The 13,801-nt window shown below is 38.9% G+C and overlaps 2 protein-coding genes across 11 annotated transcripts in view; both read left to right on the forward strand.

Annotated features, from left to right (window-relative positions):
- The window catches only part of LOC103140345 (synaptojanin-1-like), a 34,052-nt gene extending 25,017 nt beyond the window's left edge, over positions 1-9,035 (forward strand). For 8 of the 10 annotated variants that reach the window (XM_016673316.1, XM_016673336.1, XM_016673334.1 and 5 more), the window contains 2 exons: positions 1,794-2,101; positions 4,540-9,035. In XM_016673316.1, the coding sequence (XP_016528802.1) occupies positions 1,794-2,101; positions 4,540-5,496 (1,265 nt within the window). In that variant the 3' untranslated portion in view covers positions 5,497-9,035. Of the gene's footprint in view, positions 1-1,793; positions 2,102-2,316; positions 2,341-4,539 lie in introns of all 10 variants that reach the window. The other 2 variants (XM_016673343.1, XM_016673346.1) reach the window with 1 other exon arrangement.
- Positions 9,036-10,522: 1,487 nt separating this feature from the next.
- Positions 10,523-13,695, forward strand: cfap298 (cilia and flagella associated protein 298). Its single transcript, XM_007555445.2, has 8 exons — positions 10,523-10,632; positions 10,868-11,024; positions 11,664-11,831; positions 12,125-12,192; positions 12,281-12,439; positions 12,876-13,007; positions 13,098-13,193; positions 13,277-13,695. Exons 2-8 carry the CDS (start codon positions 10,886-10,888, stop codon positions 13,385-13,387), a joined length of 873 nt encoding a protein of 290 aa, XP_007555507.1. The 5' UTR covers positions 10,523-10,632; positions 10,868-10,885; the 3' UTR covers positions 13,388-13,695.
- Positions 13,696-13,801: the final 106 nt, after the last annotated feature.

A 13,801-nucleotide genomic window follows, 5' to 3' on the forward strand; every position in this document is an offset into this window, starting at 1 on the left:
TTCACCAACTGCACAATTCAAATTAAGTAGTAAGTAATGTAAAATAAGTAGTATTTCAAAAGAGCAGAAGAAATCTTATGTTTTTTGAACAATAATAATATTTGTTGTTAATCTGTTGCTAAGAGATGAGTGCTTTTTCTGGTAACCAAGTGCCATAAAGTAAACATCTGATTTTTACTTTTGCAAAATTATTTATTTTTGTGTCTAAGCAGATAGGCTTATGGGTTGTAAACAATAATATTACTTATTATTAATTTGGTGCTACGTGTTGTGCGTTTTTTCTGATAACGAACTGTCACAAAGTATAAATCAGATTTTACTATAGTGTTTAATGTCCCTTTTGTAAAATATTTACCACCAATGACAAAAAAAAAAAACATTTTCAGTGTCCTGAAAAATTCACAAACTAAACAGTTTTTGTTAAGCAGGATAAGATAAGTAGTATTTCAAAAGGAGCAGAAGAAATCTTATGTTTTTTAAACAATAACAGCACTTGTTAATCTGTTGCTAAGAGATGAACACGTTTTCTGGTAACCAAGTGCCACAGAGAAAACATCTGATTTTTACTTTTGCAAAATGTACCAACTGTAAATTTCTTGTCTAAGCAGATAAGCAGTATTTCAAAAGAACTTATGTTTTATAAACAATAATATTACTTATTAATTTGGTGTTCAGAGATGAGCGTTTTTTTTCTGGTAACGAACTGCCACGAAGTGAATCATATTTTTATTCTGTTGAATGTCTGTTTTTTAATATATTCACCACGAACGACAGAAAAAACTAAATAATTTTCACTTTTCTGCAAAATTCACCAACTGCACAACTCTTGTTATGTAGTATAAGATTAGGAGTACTTGAAAAGAGCAGATGAAATCTTTTTTTAACAATAACAATATATGTCGTTAATCTGTTGCTAAGAGATGAGCATGTTTTCTGGTAACCAAGTTCCATGAAGTAAACATGATTTTTACATTTTTGCTTTAACATTAGCACAAACATTGCTAATATAGCTACGGCCCAAATTAACAATAGCCTTTTCCCTAAAATAAGCTTTTTAGCTATTTTGTTTATTTATTGCACACTGAATGGAGGAAGTCAATGTAAGACAACATGCTAGTTATACCCCACATGCTACTGGCAGCATTTAGGCTAACATTAGCATTTTGGCTAATTTTAGTTTATACACTAATTTTAATATTCTGAATTTAGTAAGTCCATGTTACTCAACATGCTTGTGACTTTCCACCTGCTATTGAGTACATTGTATTGTACTTTAGCATTGATGCTAAGGATGATTGACAGCACCAAGAGCCTCCTTCTGCCTCTGATTGGTCGTTTCTGACTGAGCTATGAATTTCTGCAGATGACTGTAGGACCACAATGAGATGGCAGAGGAGCTTAAATATATGTACCATATTTTTCGGACTATAAGCCGCTACTTTTTTCTTTTTTCCCACTCTTTCAACCATGCTGCTTATAGCCCGGTGCGGCTTATATATGTACGTTTCCAGTTTTTTAAAAAAAACTCTATGGGTGCGGCTTATGGCGCTCTATACAGTAGATTTTTTTTTTTCTTTTTACAGATTATTTCTCATTTTAAACTGTCACAACACAGTTACAGTTTTAACAAATATGTAAAAAACCTTATGTTATAAAAGTTGCCTACTGAAGCTTTAAACCTGCAGCAGATTATTTCAGGAAGAGGAAATCCACAAATCCCCATTCAGTATGTCCATTTGACCTTTACAATGTGGATATTTTGAGCTTTGTCTCCGTTCTACTTCTTCACTCAGGTCCCCCACTATCTGGACCCCCGCCCACAACAAAAGCCCAGACTCAGTCACCCATGCAGCCTCAGCCAGCTCCCCCGTCTGCTCAGTCGCAGCTGCCACCACCGATGCAGCCCTCACTTCCTGCTCCTCTGCAACCACAACAAGCAGCGCCGCCTGCTGCATCTACCCCACCTGCTGCAGCTCCACCCACCGCAGCGTCTCCTGGCCTTCAGCAGGGCCTATCCTCTCCTAAACCTCCACCACGCTCCCGATCTTCTCATGCTTTGCCACCTGATGCTGCCAAGGCTGACTCTGCCCCAGCTGCACAGGTTGGTGCTAAATTGAGTTAGCTTCAGCAACTGAACAGTTACAATTATGTTACTAATCTGTTCTATAAATTTATAACTAAGTTTATCGATTGATGTATTGAAATCAGCAGTAATAAGAATATATTTTTCTGCTTCTTTTACTCGCTTTAGTTGAGCTTAGTTGTGTGTCTCTCTTCCTGCTTTTGTCTCTGATGCATTTGTCTCTTTCTCACAAGCTGGAGAAGCCATCAGGGTGAAAGGTACTTTATATCAAACCACCTTTTTGTCTCATCCTCCAAAACACAACAGTCCTCTGCTCTGTTATCACTCCTCATACATTACATGCAGTAATCCCTTTTGTCTTCTGTTGCAATTGATTTATTTATCCTTTGTAGTCTAAATACGTCAGCCAACTGCCAGGGCTTATTGACGTTTATGTTAGGCTCATAAAATTTGCTTTTACTCTTCTTTTTTTTATGGAATAAAGATAGTTGTTGTTTCCCCTCATTTGGTCCTTCATATGGTCTCACTCTGCTATTGAGGGATAGAGTGGGCACATGTGTAATGACTGCATAAATTGTTTTAACATGCTGATTTGTTCAGAATCCATTCATGTGTGTTAAATTCAGAGACTGAATGTTAATGGTGATACATGTATTGCTTATTAATTTTTAGTATGTTCATATTAAAGGTACCCTGTAAGGGAATGGCATGCTTTATAACATATAAGAAAAACAGATGTAGGCATTTATAAAACTTGACAAATCAGTTTGTTCCATTAAACACAATCAAATTTACCAAAAAAAAAAGTAATTTAATAACATTCAAAGGGGTATCTTTAAGTTTTTGTCACCAACATACAGTGATGTGCATAAGAATTCACAACCATTTAACTTTCTTCTCATTTTGGGTGCGTTCACACTGCAGCCTGAAGTGACTCAATTCCGATTTTTTGGCAATTCCGATTTTTTTGCCGGGGCCGTTCACACTGCCAGTAAATGTGACCTGTATGCGTTCTGCAGTGTAAACGGGCAAACGACCTGAAAGTGTCCCGCATGCGCAGTAGAGGGTGCAATAGCGTCAGCATTCTAAGTGTTCTGCCAATCACCATAAAAAGAAGAAGTGCTCAGTGTTTGCGGAAGTAAATATGGAGGCTAACGGTGGAGCATAGCTTATATATTTGAAGTTGTTGTCTGGCCGGAGCAACATATTAACAACTTAATCCTTATATAGTCTGTCATGGTTGTTGTTTTTCTTCCCACTTGCGCGTATCAGGACGCAGAATAGTGAGATTTGTAGATAAACAGTGACGTTCAGTTCGGATGAAGGCGACCTGAACGTTAGGTCGCATTTGAATCGGATACGTATCGGATATGGGTCAGATTCGAAAAAGAATCCGACCTGTGCTGTTCACACTGCCATGAAAAGATCAGATACAGGTCGCATTACTTCAAAAAAATCGGAATTGAGTCACTTCAGGCTGCAGTGTGAACGCACCCTTTGTTACCTTACAAGTGGCAAGTTGGTATTTTGAACAGTAGATCAACACAATGTAGACATGCATAGCTCTGGTCTATAAGCAGCTTGCCTGTATGTTTAGTGTCAATCTCCTCCCGAAAGATAAACCTCTGCATCAGTCTCAAGTCCATTGCTGCTGCTCTTCCTGCCCCTCCTATTATGAAGCCTGATGCTGACACCTTTATGTTTATTGGAAAGTTTGACTTGTGTTGTGTAGTACATTTTTCCCTTCTCATATAGTATTCTGCATATCAACCAAAAGGTTACATTTTGGTCTCTTCTACAATGAGATCTTTTTGGCTCTCATCTTGCCACTCTAACACAAATGTTAGATTTGTGTTGTTAAGCTGTTCAGATTCTTCTAACTGAGCTGCGGATCTCTGCATTAGAGTTACCACTGACCTCTTGGCTGCTTGTCCGATTAACAGTTCTTTGTAACTAGCTATTGTGTTGTCATCTTTATATTCTGGATGATAAATTGAACAATGCTGTTTGCGCCCTTAAAATCTTGGGATATGGTTTTCTGACCCAACTTTGCTTTCAGAGGATTTATACCTGACCTGTTCAGTGTATGCTTTCTAATAAATTACCTCAGGGATGATGCTGTTTCTTCACTAAGGTGGACTAAATTGTATACAGTTTGTTGCACTGGATTTCATCAGGTGTTCTCTCTTTCCCAACTTTTACTGGTTGAAACATCTTGCATCCTTTTATTCCACTTCACAATTGCACCTGTCACATAAAATCCCAATAAAATAAGTGGAAGGGTGGTTATAATAGGACACAAAATGTGAAAAAGTTCTTCTGCAGAGCACTGTATGGTTCATTAGATTATAAGTTTGTATGTAAACACCTCAGTGATGTTAACATGTTTTTTATTTATTCTTAACATAATCTGTTTTTGCACCTAAAAAAGATTTTCTCTGTTCTGCCCTGTTTAGACCAACGGACTAAATGGATTCCAAAGAGAAGCACAATGGAAGCCTGATCCCTTTGACTCTCTTACATTCAACATGTTCTCCTCTTCATCATCATCCCAGCACACCACCCAGTCCCTAAACAGAGGCTCCTCTCTGCGCCCTCCGCCGTCTCTTCCTCCATCTGTATATTCCTCCTCCACTCTCCCCTCGTCCATGTCCTTCCAGTCCTCCGCTTTGTCAGACCTTCAATCCCTGAGCTCATCCTCCTCATCCTCATTCTCTACCCCGTCACCGTCAGCCACCCTGCTGCTCCCGCCTCCCCCGTCTCGCAGCCGCTCCCAGGAGATCCTGCGTGCTTCCCCGAACGTTTTCCAGTCTGAGCCGCTCCCTCCCCGACCCAGCAGCACCAATCCCTTCACAGGCCCCCTGGTCCAGCAGCCGCTGCCGCGTCGTTCCCTCACCCCAGAATTCAGCCTCCAGCATCCAACCCAAACGGCTGACTTTCAGAGGACCCCATCTGCTTTTTCTCAGCCACTCATCCCCACCCTTGCAGCCGCACCGTCCTCCCAGCACAGTCGGACCGTGTCTTTGTTCGGACCGTCATCCAGTCCCACTCCTACTCAAGCTTCTCTGCTTCCTCTTGATCCGTCTCCTGCCCTCACTTTACCGCTGGCGCCGCCCTCTTCCCTCCCTCCCACTCTCGCGCCTTGGAGCCAGCCCCCACTTCCCTCAAGAGGGAACCAACAGAAGCAGTGGGTCACTTTTGATGATGATTCGAAGTTTTCCACAACAACCAAAACACAACAGAACCCCATGTTCTCGTCCAGTTCCCTTGTGCCCCAGAGTCAAACTCCGTCAACCCGCTCTGTGTTCGACTCCGAGCCTGAGTGGTTATCCACTCACGTCCCAAACAGAACTGTAACCGGTAACCTGAACCCCCCACAGGGTCCCACCAACAATGGCTTTTTTCCTAGGTAGTCAGCAGTAAAAAAAAAAAAAAAAAAAAAACATAATGCCACCCCTCAGATGCAAGGGGTTTATCCATATATGTATAGATAAATGAGTAAATGTGTTTATGTAAAAAGAAGAGACAATATTTAAGAATTATAGACCAAACCCTTCAATTACAGGAAAGAGTTTATATCTCAAAGCAGTATCATGAGAAATGTTTGAGCCCAGCTGCGTGTTTTAACTTTTAAGCTTCTCTGATATTAAAGGGACAGTATTATGTAAAATTTACTTTTTTGAGCTTTATATCATGTTATAATGCTATTTTCTCATCAAAGACATATCTGGCGTGTTGCTTTGATCTTTTCATGCATGTTTGAGAAATCCATTAATCTCCCATGGCAACCATTCAAACTGTCCATGACGCTTGCTGTCACTCAGCGTTGTCTTTTCCGCGCAGATCAGTCTTCAAGCCCAGCCTCCACTTCACAGTGCACCTCTCTCCCGCACCTTTGCCACTCAGCTCCTTCTGACTAGCGTTAGCAGCAGTTAGCAAACACCTGGCGGATCGGTGCATGTGCTGACTTATCATACGAGCTGTTTCTCAGTGAAACACTGGTAAAAAAAAAAAAAAAAGTTGTTAAAGACTTAATTGAGTTGTTGTGATGAAGGTGGAGTGTCTCTTCCTAAAGAGACAGGGGCCCAAATCCCAGGGCATTAAATTCTTAAGTCAAATTATGTTTGATAAATACACCATTTTTATAACAACTGAAGGTAGCGTACTTACTTCATTGTGCTATTGTGCTAGAAAACGGCACTTTGTGCCTGAAAAACACATAATACTGCCCCTTTAACATTTGATTTACTCTTACTTGCTATGTATGTTTTAACTAACAGCAGCAAACACGTGCCTGTGTCTACAGTATGTTGTCCTATAAAGTATATCTATATACACAAGTCATGCGTTTACACCTGTGCAATATCAAAGCATACCTGTGTGGCTGCGCTGATGTTTCATATAAATATGTGTGGCTTTGCAGAAGACTCTGCGGTTCCCAACCACCATTTTGACTAATCTGAGCTCTCAGAGCAACAGTTGGTCGCTCTCTGTCTCTTTGTCATCTGGTTGCAGGATGAGCACTGCAGGGTTCTGGGTCCTTGTTTTTGTTTCCTGGAACTGACAGCTTCACACTTAGTCGCTTTAATTTGTGAATGTAATTTCATTTGCACTGGATTTGTTGACTCCACGGTGTGGGGAAAAAGCAAGAGCACAAGCCATTGTGTCAGTTTAACCGGACTGCCGCAGGACTGATATTCTATAATATCACAACATTCTCTTGAAAATTTCTCATTTAGTTTTCCGTTGGCATTCCTTATCTTTAAGACTATATACATTGCAAAAAGTCTTGTTTAGCTCAGCATCCAAACTTCTACATCGCAAAATCTTGTATAAATGTACGTATGATTTTAAAAAGAATTTGCTGGACGTGTGAGTGTGTTTGCAAGAACCAAGCCAGAGGTTTTGCTTGATGATACGAATATGCACTGAGATGCTGTATGCACTCTCCTGGTCATGCAGGTTCTAACACAAGAGAGCATTCTAGTTTGATTCCTCCTTTTGTTTTTTTTTGTTGTTTTTTTTATCCAAGGTATCAATCTATACTATTAGAAACTATAACAATGTTGCGTGATAGTGTGTGTACTTGTATTTAAAGTACAATGACAACATTCTCTGGATCTGCAAGGGTTATAACCAGACAGCACTTTTTGTTTACTTTGAGTCATTTATTATCATTTCTAGTACCAGCTACTCTAAATAATTATTGTTACCGTGGTGAGAAGTGATGTGCTGTATTTGAGGTGCATATCGTCTGTTGTGCTCTTTTTTTTTTGGTTTGTTTTGGATGTGAGCTTGTATAAAGATTGAAGAGTGGGAACCATCATATTTTGTTACAGACTCAAAGCTTAAAGCCAATATTCACTCACCTATGCCTGCAACTATATTTTTCCTTTAACCTGTCAGTTGCTGATTAAAGGCAATAATGTAAATTAAAGTAAAGGACTTTTTTCTTTATCAAATAAAAACTCTCACATAGCACTTTCTCTTGGTCAGATGAGAACATTTCCAGCTGATCGTGGCTCAAATAGAATATATTTTAGTTATCTGGCCATGAGTGGTCATTATTTATTATAATTAGTAGCAATGGGACTCTCGCATTGTTTTTGTGAGACAGCAGTTGCTACAAAATGATTTCAGAGGAAAAATTTTAGGTCATCCATAGCATCCTACATTGGTCCATGTTTCCTAGAGAATGTGAGTCCGTACCTTAACTCTGAAATTTCTAAGCAGATGCAAGCATTTCCGAATTCAGCATAATTTATAACAGACAAAAGTGAAAAGCTAAAGAGAGATAAACATCACGGTACTCTGCCAAGCCTTCCTGTTAATTCTGAAAAGTCTTGTTCTCTATAGACTTTTGTTGGCATTGCAAAAAAGGTTTCCTTTTTAACAGCTTCTTACATCTCTGTTTCCTTTGACTTTATTTTAAACACCTCACTTATTCTAAAACTCGCTATATCTGGAAGTCTTCTTCACTTAGCAACAGTATGCACACCTAAGAGTGTTGTCAGTGCCACCTCCTGTCTCCTGCGTATTTTGCATTAACTGAAGTGGAAAAAATACTTTTTGCCCATCTGTGCTTTTTTGTTTCCAGTCAGCTGAAAAATTTTTGGGTTCTGCTCATCGGCCCATTTCTTGTTGCACCTCTAATTACAAGTTGCACAAAGTATTTAATATTCCACATTTAATGTCTGAACATGACCGTTTCCAGCTGTTGAGAGGTTGTTTGTTTTATAGTCTTACAGAATTTTAATTCATTTTTAGGTGTGTTTCAGTACTTTGTCTTGTACTTCCTGATTCACTCATTAAATACTTGTTTGGGTGAGCTGAAGGATCAGTAATGGGCAGTATCCATCCTAACATGACACACCAAATATTGTCTAGACATATAACATGTCCCCCTTTTCACATAGAAATTAAATAAATGGATAAATGTCTAAGAAGAATTTTTGAGAGAAAAAAAATATAAACTGAAGATCATGTCTGTTAGGTTTTGCTTCTATGCTTTTGTCACATGTAAATACGCAAAGTAAGTCTCATTCTCTGTATTTAAAATCTATATGTAAGCAAGAGTATCAGGCACCAATTGCTTACACGCCATCTCTGAAATATATCTGTTGTTATCTCAATGTGTGCAGTAGATACTGTATCAACAGTCGATAACTAGCCAGTGCTTTACATCATGTCACGGTTCAGATTCAAGATTTCTTTTAGGTAACAAATTACTCCCTTTGTGAGGTCGATTTCCCTTTTTATGGCTATAATCCATAGTAAGTAAGAGTCCGTGTTGTGAAACAAACATATTCTGTATGTATTAAAGTGAGTACATGAAGCTGTAATTCATGTTAATATCCATTGTTCCATAGTTTACGTGCAAAGCAGATGGCACATTAATGTATGAAACAGTTTGTGTTGTATGTGTGCTAAAATAAATGTACATTGACATGTACGTTTTGTTTTATTTTGTTTTTGGGGTTGGGTGGGCTGAACGTTATTAATTCACAGCTCTACCTGTAAATCAATTTCAAGCCATCACTTACTAATGTGTTATCATATTACTGTAGATTTGAAAAAAAAAAAAACATTTAATCATTTCTTGGAAATAAAGTGACAGACATTCCTGCAAACTGTGACCTAATGGTGTATGAGGAAACCAGCTAAAACTAAGTCTTTGGCAGTGTTTCAAAATGAAAGACACACAATACTTTTAATTAAAATGACTGTCACAGCCGTCAAGTTATTAATGTTTCTCCGCTTTAATGTTTGCTAACACAGCTAATGTGGCCAATGTTTCTCAATCAAAAAACTAATTATGGGATACACCTCTGGGCATAGACGTTTGTACAGACACACTTAGAAACATAAACAAAGCTTGTTTTAGCCACCCATGTGCTGTGGAAATGTTTTTATTTTTTTTTTATCTCTTTTTCATACTCTATGCCTTTGTTGCCATTGTGCCTTTGGCTTTTTAGTCTGCCTATTTATGGAAGAAGAACATAGGGCTTCAAGTGCATTGCAGCTCATACAATAGTGTCCCTATTCTCAGCATAGAGCAGGAATATCAACTCTCCCTTGCCACCACATGCATGAAAGTAATGGAAGTCTTGTATATTTTTAGTTTTTGCCTGTGCATGTTATCCCTTTGTGATTTTGCCATGGGTAGCTGACCACATGATCCATAAAAAATAAACATGGTGATGAGGGTGACGTGCAATATTAATTTTGCATCACACAAAAAGTTTGCATGTAGCACCTTCTATATCTTTACAATGTACCCTGCATGGCTTGTAAACAACAGTTCAAAGTCTACCTCATAGGTTCTCCCACCTGGGATTTGTGCCCTCCTTGGCGATATTTAATTTTTAACTGTTCCAAAGGTGCCAAGCCATTCAGCTTGGTCTTTTTGCAGTTGTGGCATAGTATATTGTTTTTGTTTTTAGATGATGGAGCAGAACTCCATGAGATGTTGAAAGTTTGGAATAATCGTATGACAATCGTATGAAGCCTTCAGAAGACAGCTGTATTTACGCTGAGACTGAGAGTAATTTATTCCTACGTGGACTCTCTATTAATTAGGAATTTTTTGAGGGAGAATATTTGTAATGTAATTTATTTCAAGTTATTGACATAAATAGAACTGAATACAAGTAAATAGCACACTTCAGTTTTTCTGTAAAAAATGTATTCTATATTTCACTTCACAATAATTCTCTACAACGTGTTGGTTATCAATGATCCCTTAAATTGGCTTGACGGTCCTCATTTTTTAAGATTGGTAGCATAAGAGATGTTATATTACTTTTTTTTTTTTTTAAAAGGGACAAAGTCAGGCGAAGTCATACTAAATTCATCTGGAAGAACTGCTTTAGAATAATAATGTTCCTTACCGTTAGAGGGCAGTAAGTGTGACAATATTCTAGAAACCGCAGTCCAGAACTCCATTAGAAGAAGTAACTCCACAATCGGAAATGGTAACAGCAGTTAAAAACAAATTATAAGCTCACACTTAGCTGCAAAGAAGACCTACTTGTCATTTTACTTACCAGGTAAGCTTCACTAGGATCCAAAGCTGTGTATAATTTTCATTGTTAAACATTAAGCGCCGCCCGTGGCTAACAGCTACATCAACTAGCTAGCTGAGGTTACTCGTGCTGTTCTGGAAGCATCCGCGCTTCTCTGTTACCATGGTTACTCTGTTGACCTGAAGACGCCTTGGTTGTCGGCATCGGTACTAGCAGCAACTTTGTTTCTTCTACTTTCGCCTATAACTGTCTCTGTTAGGAGGAGAGCTGGTAAAGGATGGTGCAGCTGCATGTGAAGCGCGGAGATGAGAGCCAGTTTCTGTTCAACACCACAACGGACTCTCTTCTGGAATCGGTGATCCAGCAGGTTACTGCTATTTACAACGGCAGGCTCAAAGTGGATAGGATATGTTCAGGTAAAACTGTCTCCATTGCTGCCTGTGCTTTCTGTTAAAGATCCACATCCTACTCATCCCTGCTACTGTGAACTGTTAAAGCAGTCTTACAGTTGCTTTGGATTTTACGTAATGTATTCAACACAAATTGAATTGTTTGATGGTCATCGAAATGTTTTACAAATGGAAAAACTGAAAAGTGTGGCATGCATTTTTATTCAGGACTGTTACTTAACTCCTAAATAAAATCCAGTACAATCAATTTGGTTGCATAATCTATTTTGGTATAAATCCAGCTGTTCTGCAAAGGTTTGTTTGAGGACATTAGTGATCAAACAGTATTATGAAAGTACAGAGATGTACACCTCGGGTGGAAGAAGTGTTTAAGAATATATTCACACCACACTTGAGATGTCTATTTGTAGAAAAGGCTTGCAAATCATATTTTATATTTCATTTTGTCTGAAAGCTCTACACTCTTTGGGACATTGCTCTAAATATTATGTAGAATTTGTCAGGATACAATTAAATTTGTGATCTTTCTATCTGGTGTCAACATACTTTTTTTTTTTTTTTTTTTTAAAAAGCAGATTCCCTCTTTAAGCATGACCTAAAATAGATGGTAAACTGGTTTTTTAATTCTTTGCTGTGTTTTGTCAGAGATCCCAGAGCTCGCCGATCACGGCGTCACACTCCCACCCAACATGCAGGGACTGACAGATGAGCAAATTGTGGAGCTGAAACTGAAGGATGAATGGGAAGAACGATGCATTCCAAGTGGAGGGGAGATATTTAGGAAGGATGAGATCGGGAGGAGGAATGGACATGGTGAGAACTTATCTCTTTGGTGGAACCTTTTGTAAAGAAAAAAAACAAACATGTTTGCTGTTCTCAAGTAAACACAGCTGTCCTTTCAGACATGGGAAAGGATTTTGCTTGGTACTGAAACGTCAAATGGCTTGATATTAAGCCACTTGTAATTTATGCCACTTGAAATTGTTATATCCTACAACTAAAAGTGGACTGATGTTTTAAATATTCTTCTGTAAGTTTGGGTAAAAAGTAGTTTTGCAATTCTTTCTGTTTGCTGATGTATCTATATTTTTTTTTTCGCATTCCAGCCCCAAATGATAAAATGAAGGAAGTGTTGATGAGGACAGTTGAGGAGGCAAAAGCACTCATCTCTAAAGTGAGTTTTACTGCAAAAACTGCATTTTTACCTCCTTGCTTTTGTCATCGTTGGTCAAGCAATCACCACTGTTGCTCTGATTTTGCAGAAACAGGCTCAAGCTAATGTTTGTGTCACAATGGAAATGGTAAAGGAAGCGCTGGATCAACTAAGGGGTGCCGTGATGATTGTGTACCCTATGGGGCTGCCTCCTCATGACCCGATAAGAATGGAGTTTGATGACCAGGAAGATCTGTCGGGGACACAGGTTAGCCTGCTGATAGTGTTTTAATCAATGTCCGGTGCTTTGATAGAAGGAGCCTCTAATCAGTCTTCTTAGACTCTTTAGGAAATTCTTAGAATACATGTTGTAACCATCTGTACATCCATTTGTTCGTGTATTCATCATCTGCTGAATATTCAGAGTGAACTTTGTATTTAATATTTTCAAATTGTGAAAGAAATACTGAAAACTAGACATTTTTAAATTTTGACATGAAGGTTTAGTAGAATCCCAGGTTACGGACTTGAGACACATTTCGTTTTTTAGAAGTGTACTCCGTGTAATTGAATGTAGCAGTTTGAGAGTTTACTTTAGGAGCCATCTATCACATCCAGTTTCAACCTGCTTTTTTTTTTTTTTTTTTTTTTTTTTTGGACCCTCCGTCCCTTTCCATCTGCCCTCTCCATCTGTCGTTCCTCAGGCATCTCTGCAGGTGATCACAGAAGAAGAATGCCAGCTTTGGTGGGCTGGTAAAGAGATGCAGAGAGGGAAAAAACTTCAGGATTACGTCGGAAGAAATGAAAAAACAAAGCTTGTGGTCAAACTCCAAAAGGTGAGAATCTGTAGTTTGTCAAGGGTAATATTTATTTATTAGTTTTTCTCAAAGTGCCTTTCTACTTAAACGGTTATTTGTTCGCTTTAGAAAGGACAGGGGGCGCCAGCGAGAGAGCCCTTGGTCACTGATGAACAGCAGAAACAGATGATGCTGCATTCCTACAAAAGACAGGAAGAACTTAAGGTGAGGTTGGGTAAAGTGAACCTTTATGCTCCATGGAACCATTCTGTATGTACAACCTAACTTTGTTCTTATAACGCTTCCAGAAACTGGACGAAGCAGACGATGATAGCTACCTGGACTCGGAGTGGTCGAACAGGCAGGCCCTCAAAAGACAATTTCAGGGCCTTACTAATATAAAATGGGGACCGAGGTGACTCTGACAACTTGCCCTCCAGATATCCCAGTGACTCAATTTCTGCCTTTCTTAATACAACTGGCCAAGACTGCCTAATAGCAACCTGAGGCAGGTTTTCCCGTTTTTCTTACCTGTGCTCTATCAGAGATCTTTTATACAGGTGATGTGTCCCTACGACTTGACTTTGCTTGTTATTGAAAAGGGTATGCAGCCAGATGTCTTTACTGCGTCAGATAAAACAGACATGATTAACCCAGGTTTAATATATCTGTGATAAAATATTGTTATGTTGGTGAAAATACGAATAAAAGAAATGTTTCCAATGTTTCCAGTGGAGATGTTTTGCAACAGAAAATGTTCAGTTTTTCTTAGAGTGCAGGGTCTAGGATGCTACACCTTTCCTCTCTTTGTCTCGCAGTAGTGGACCACATAC

The sequence above is a fragment of the Poecilia formosa genome, unplaced genomic scaffold (genome assembly GCF_000485575.1).
Source record: "Poecilia formosa unplaced genomic scaffold, Poecilia_formosa-5.1.2 Scaffold3, whole genome shotgun sequence".
Classification (NCBI taxonomy): Eukaryota; Metazoa; Chordata; class Actinopteri; order Cyprinodontiformes; family Poeciliidae; genus Poecilia; species Poecilia formosa.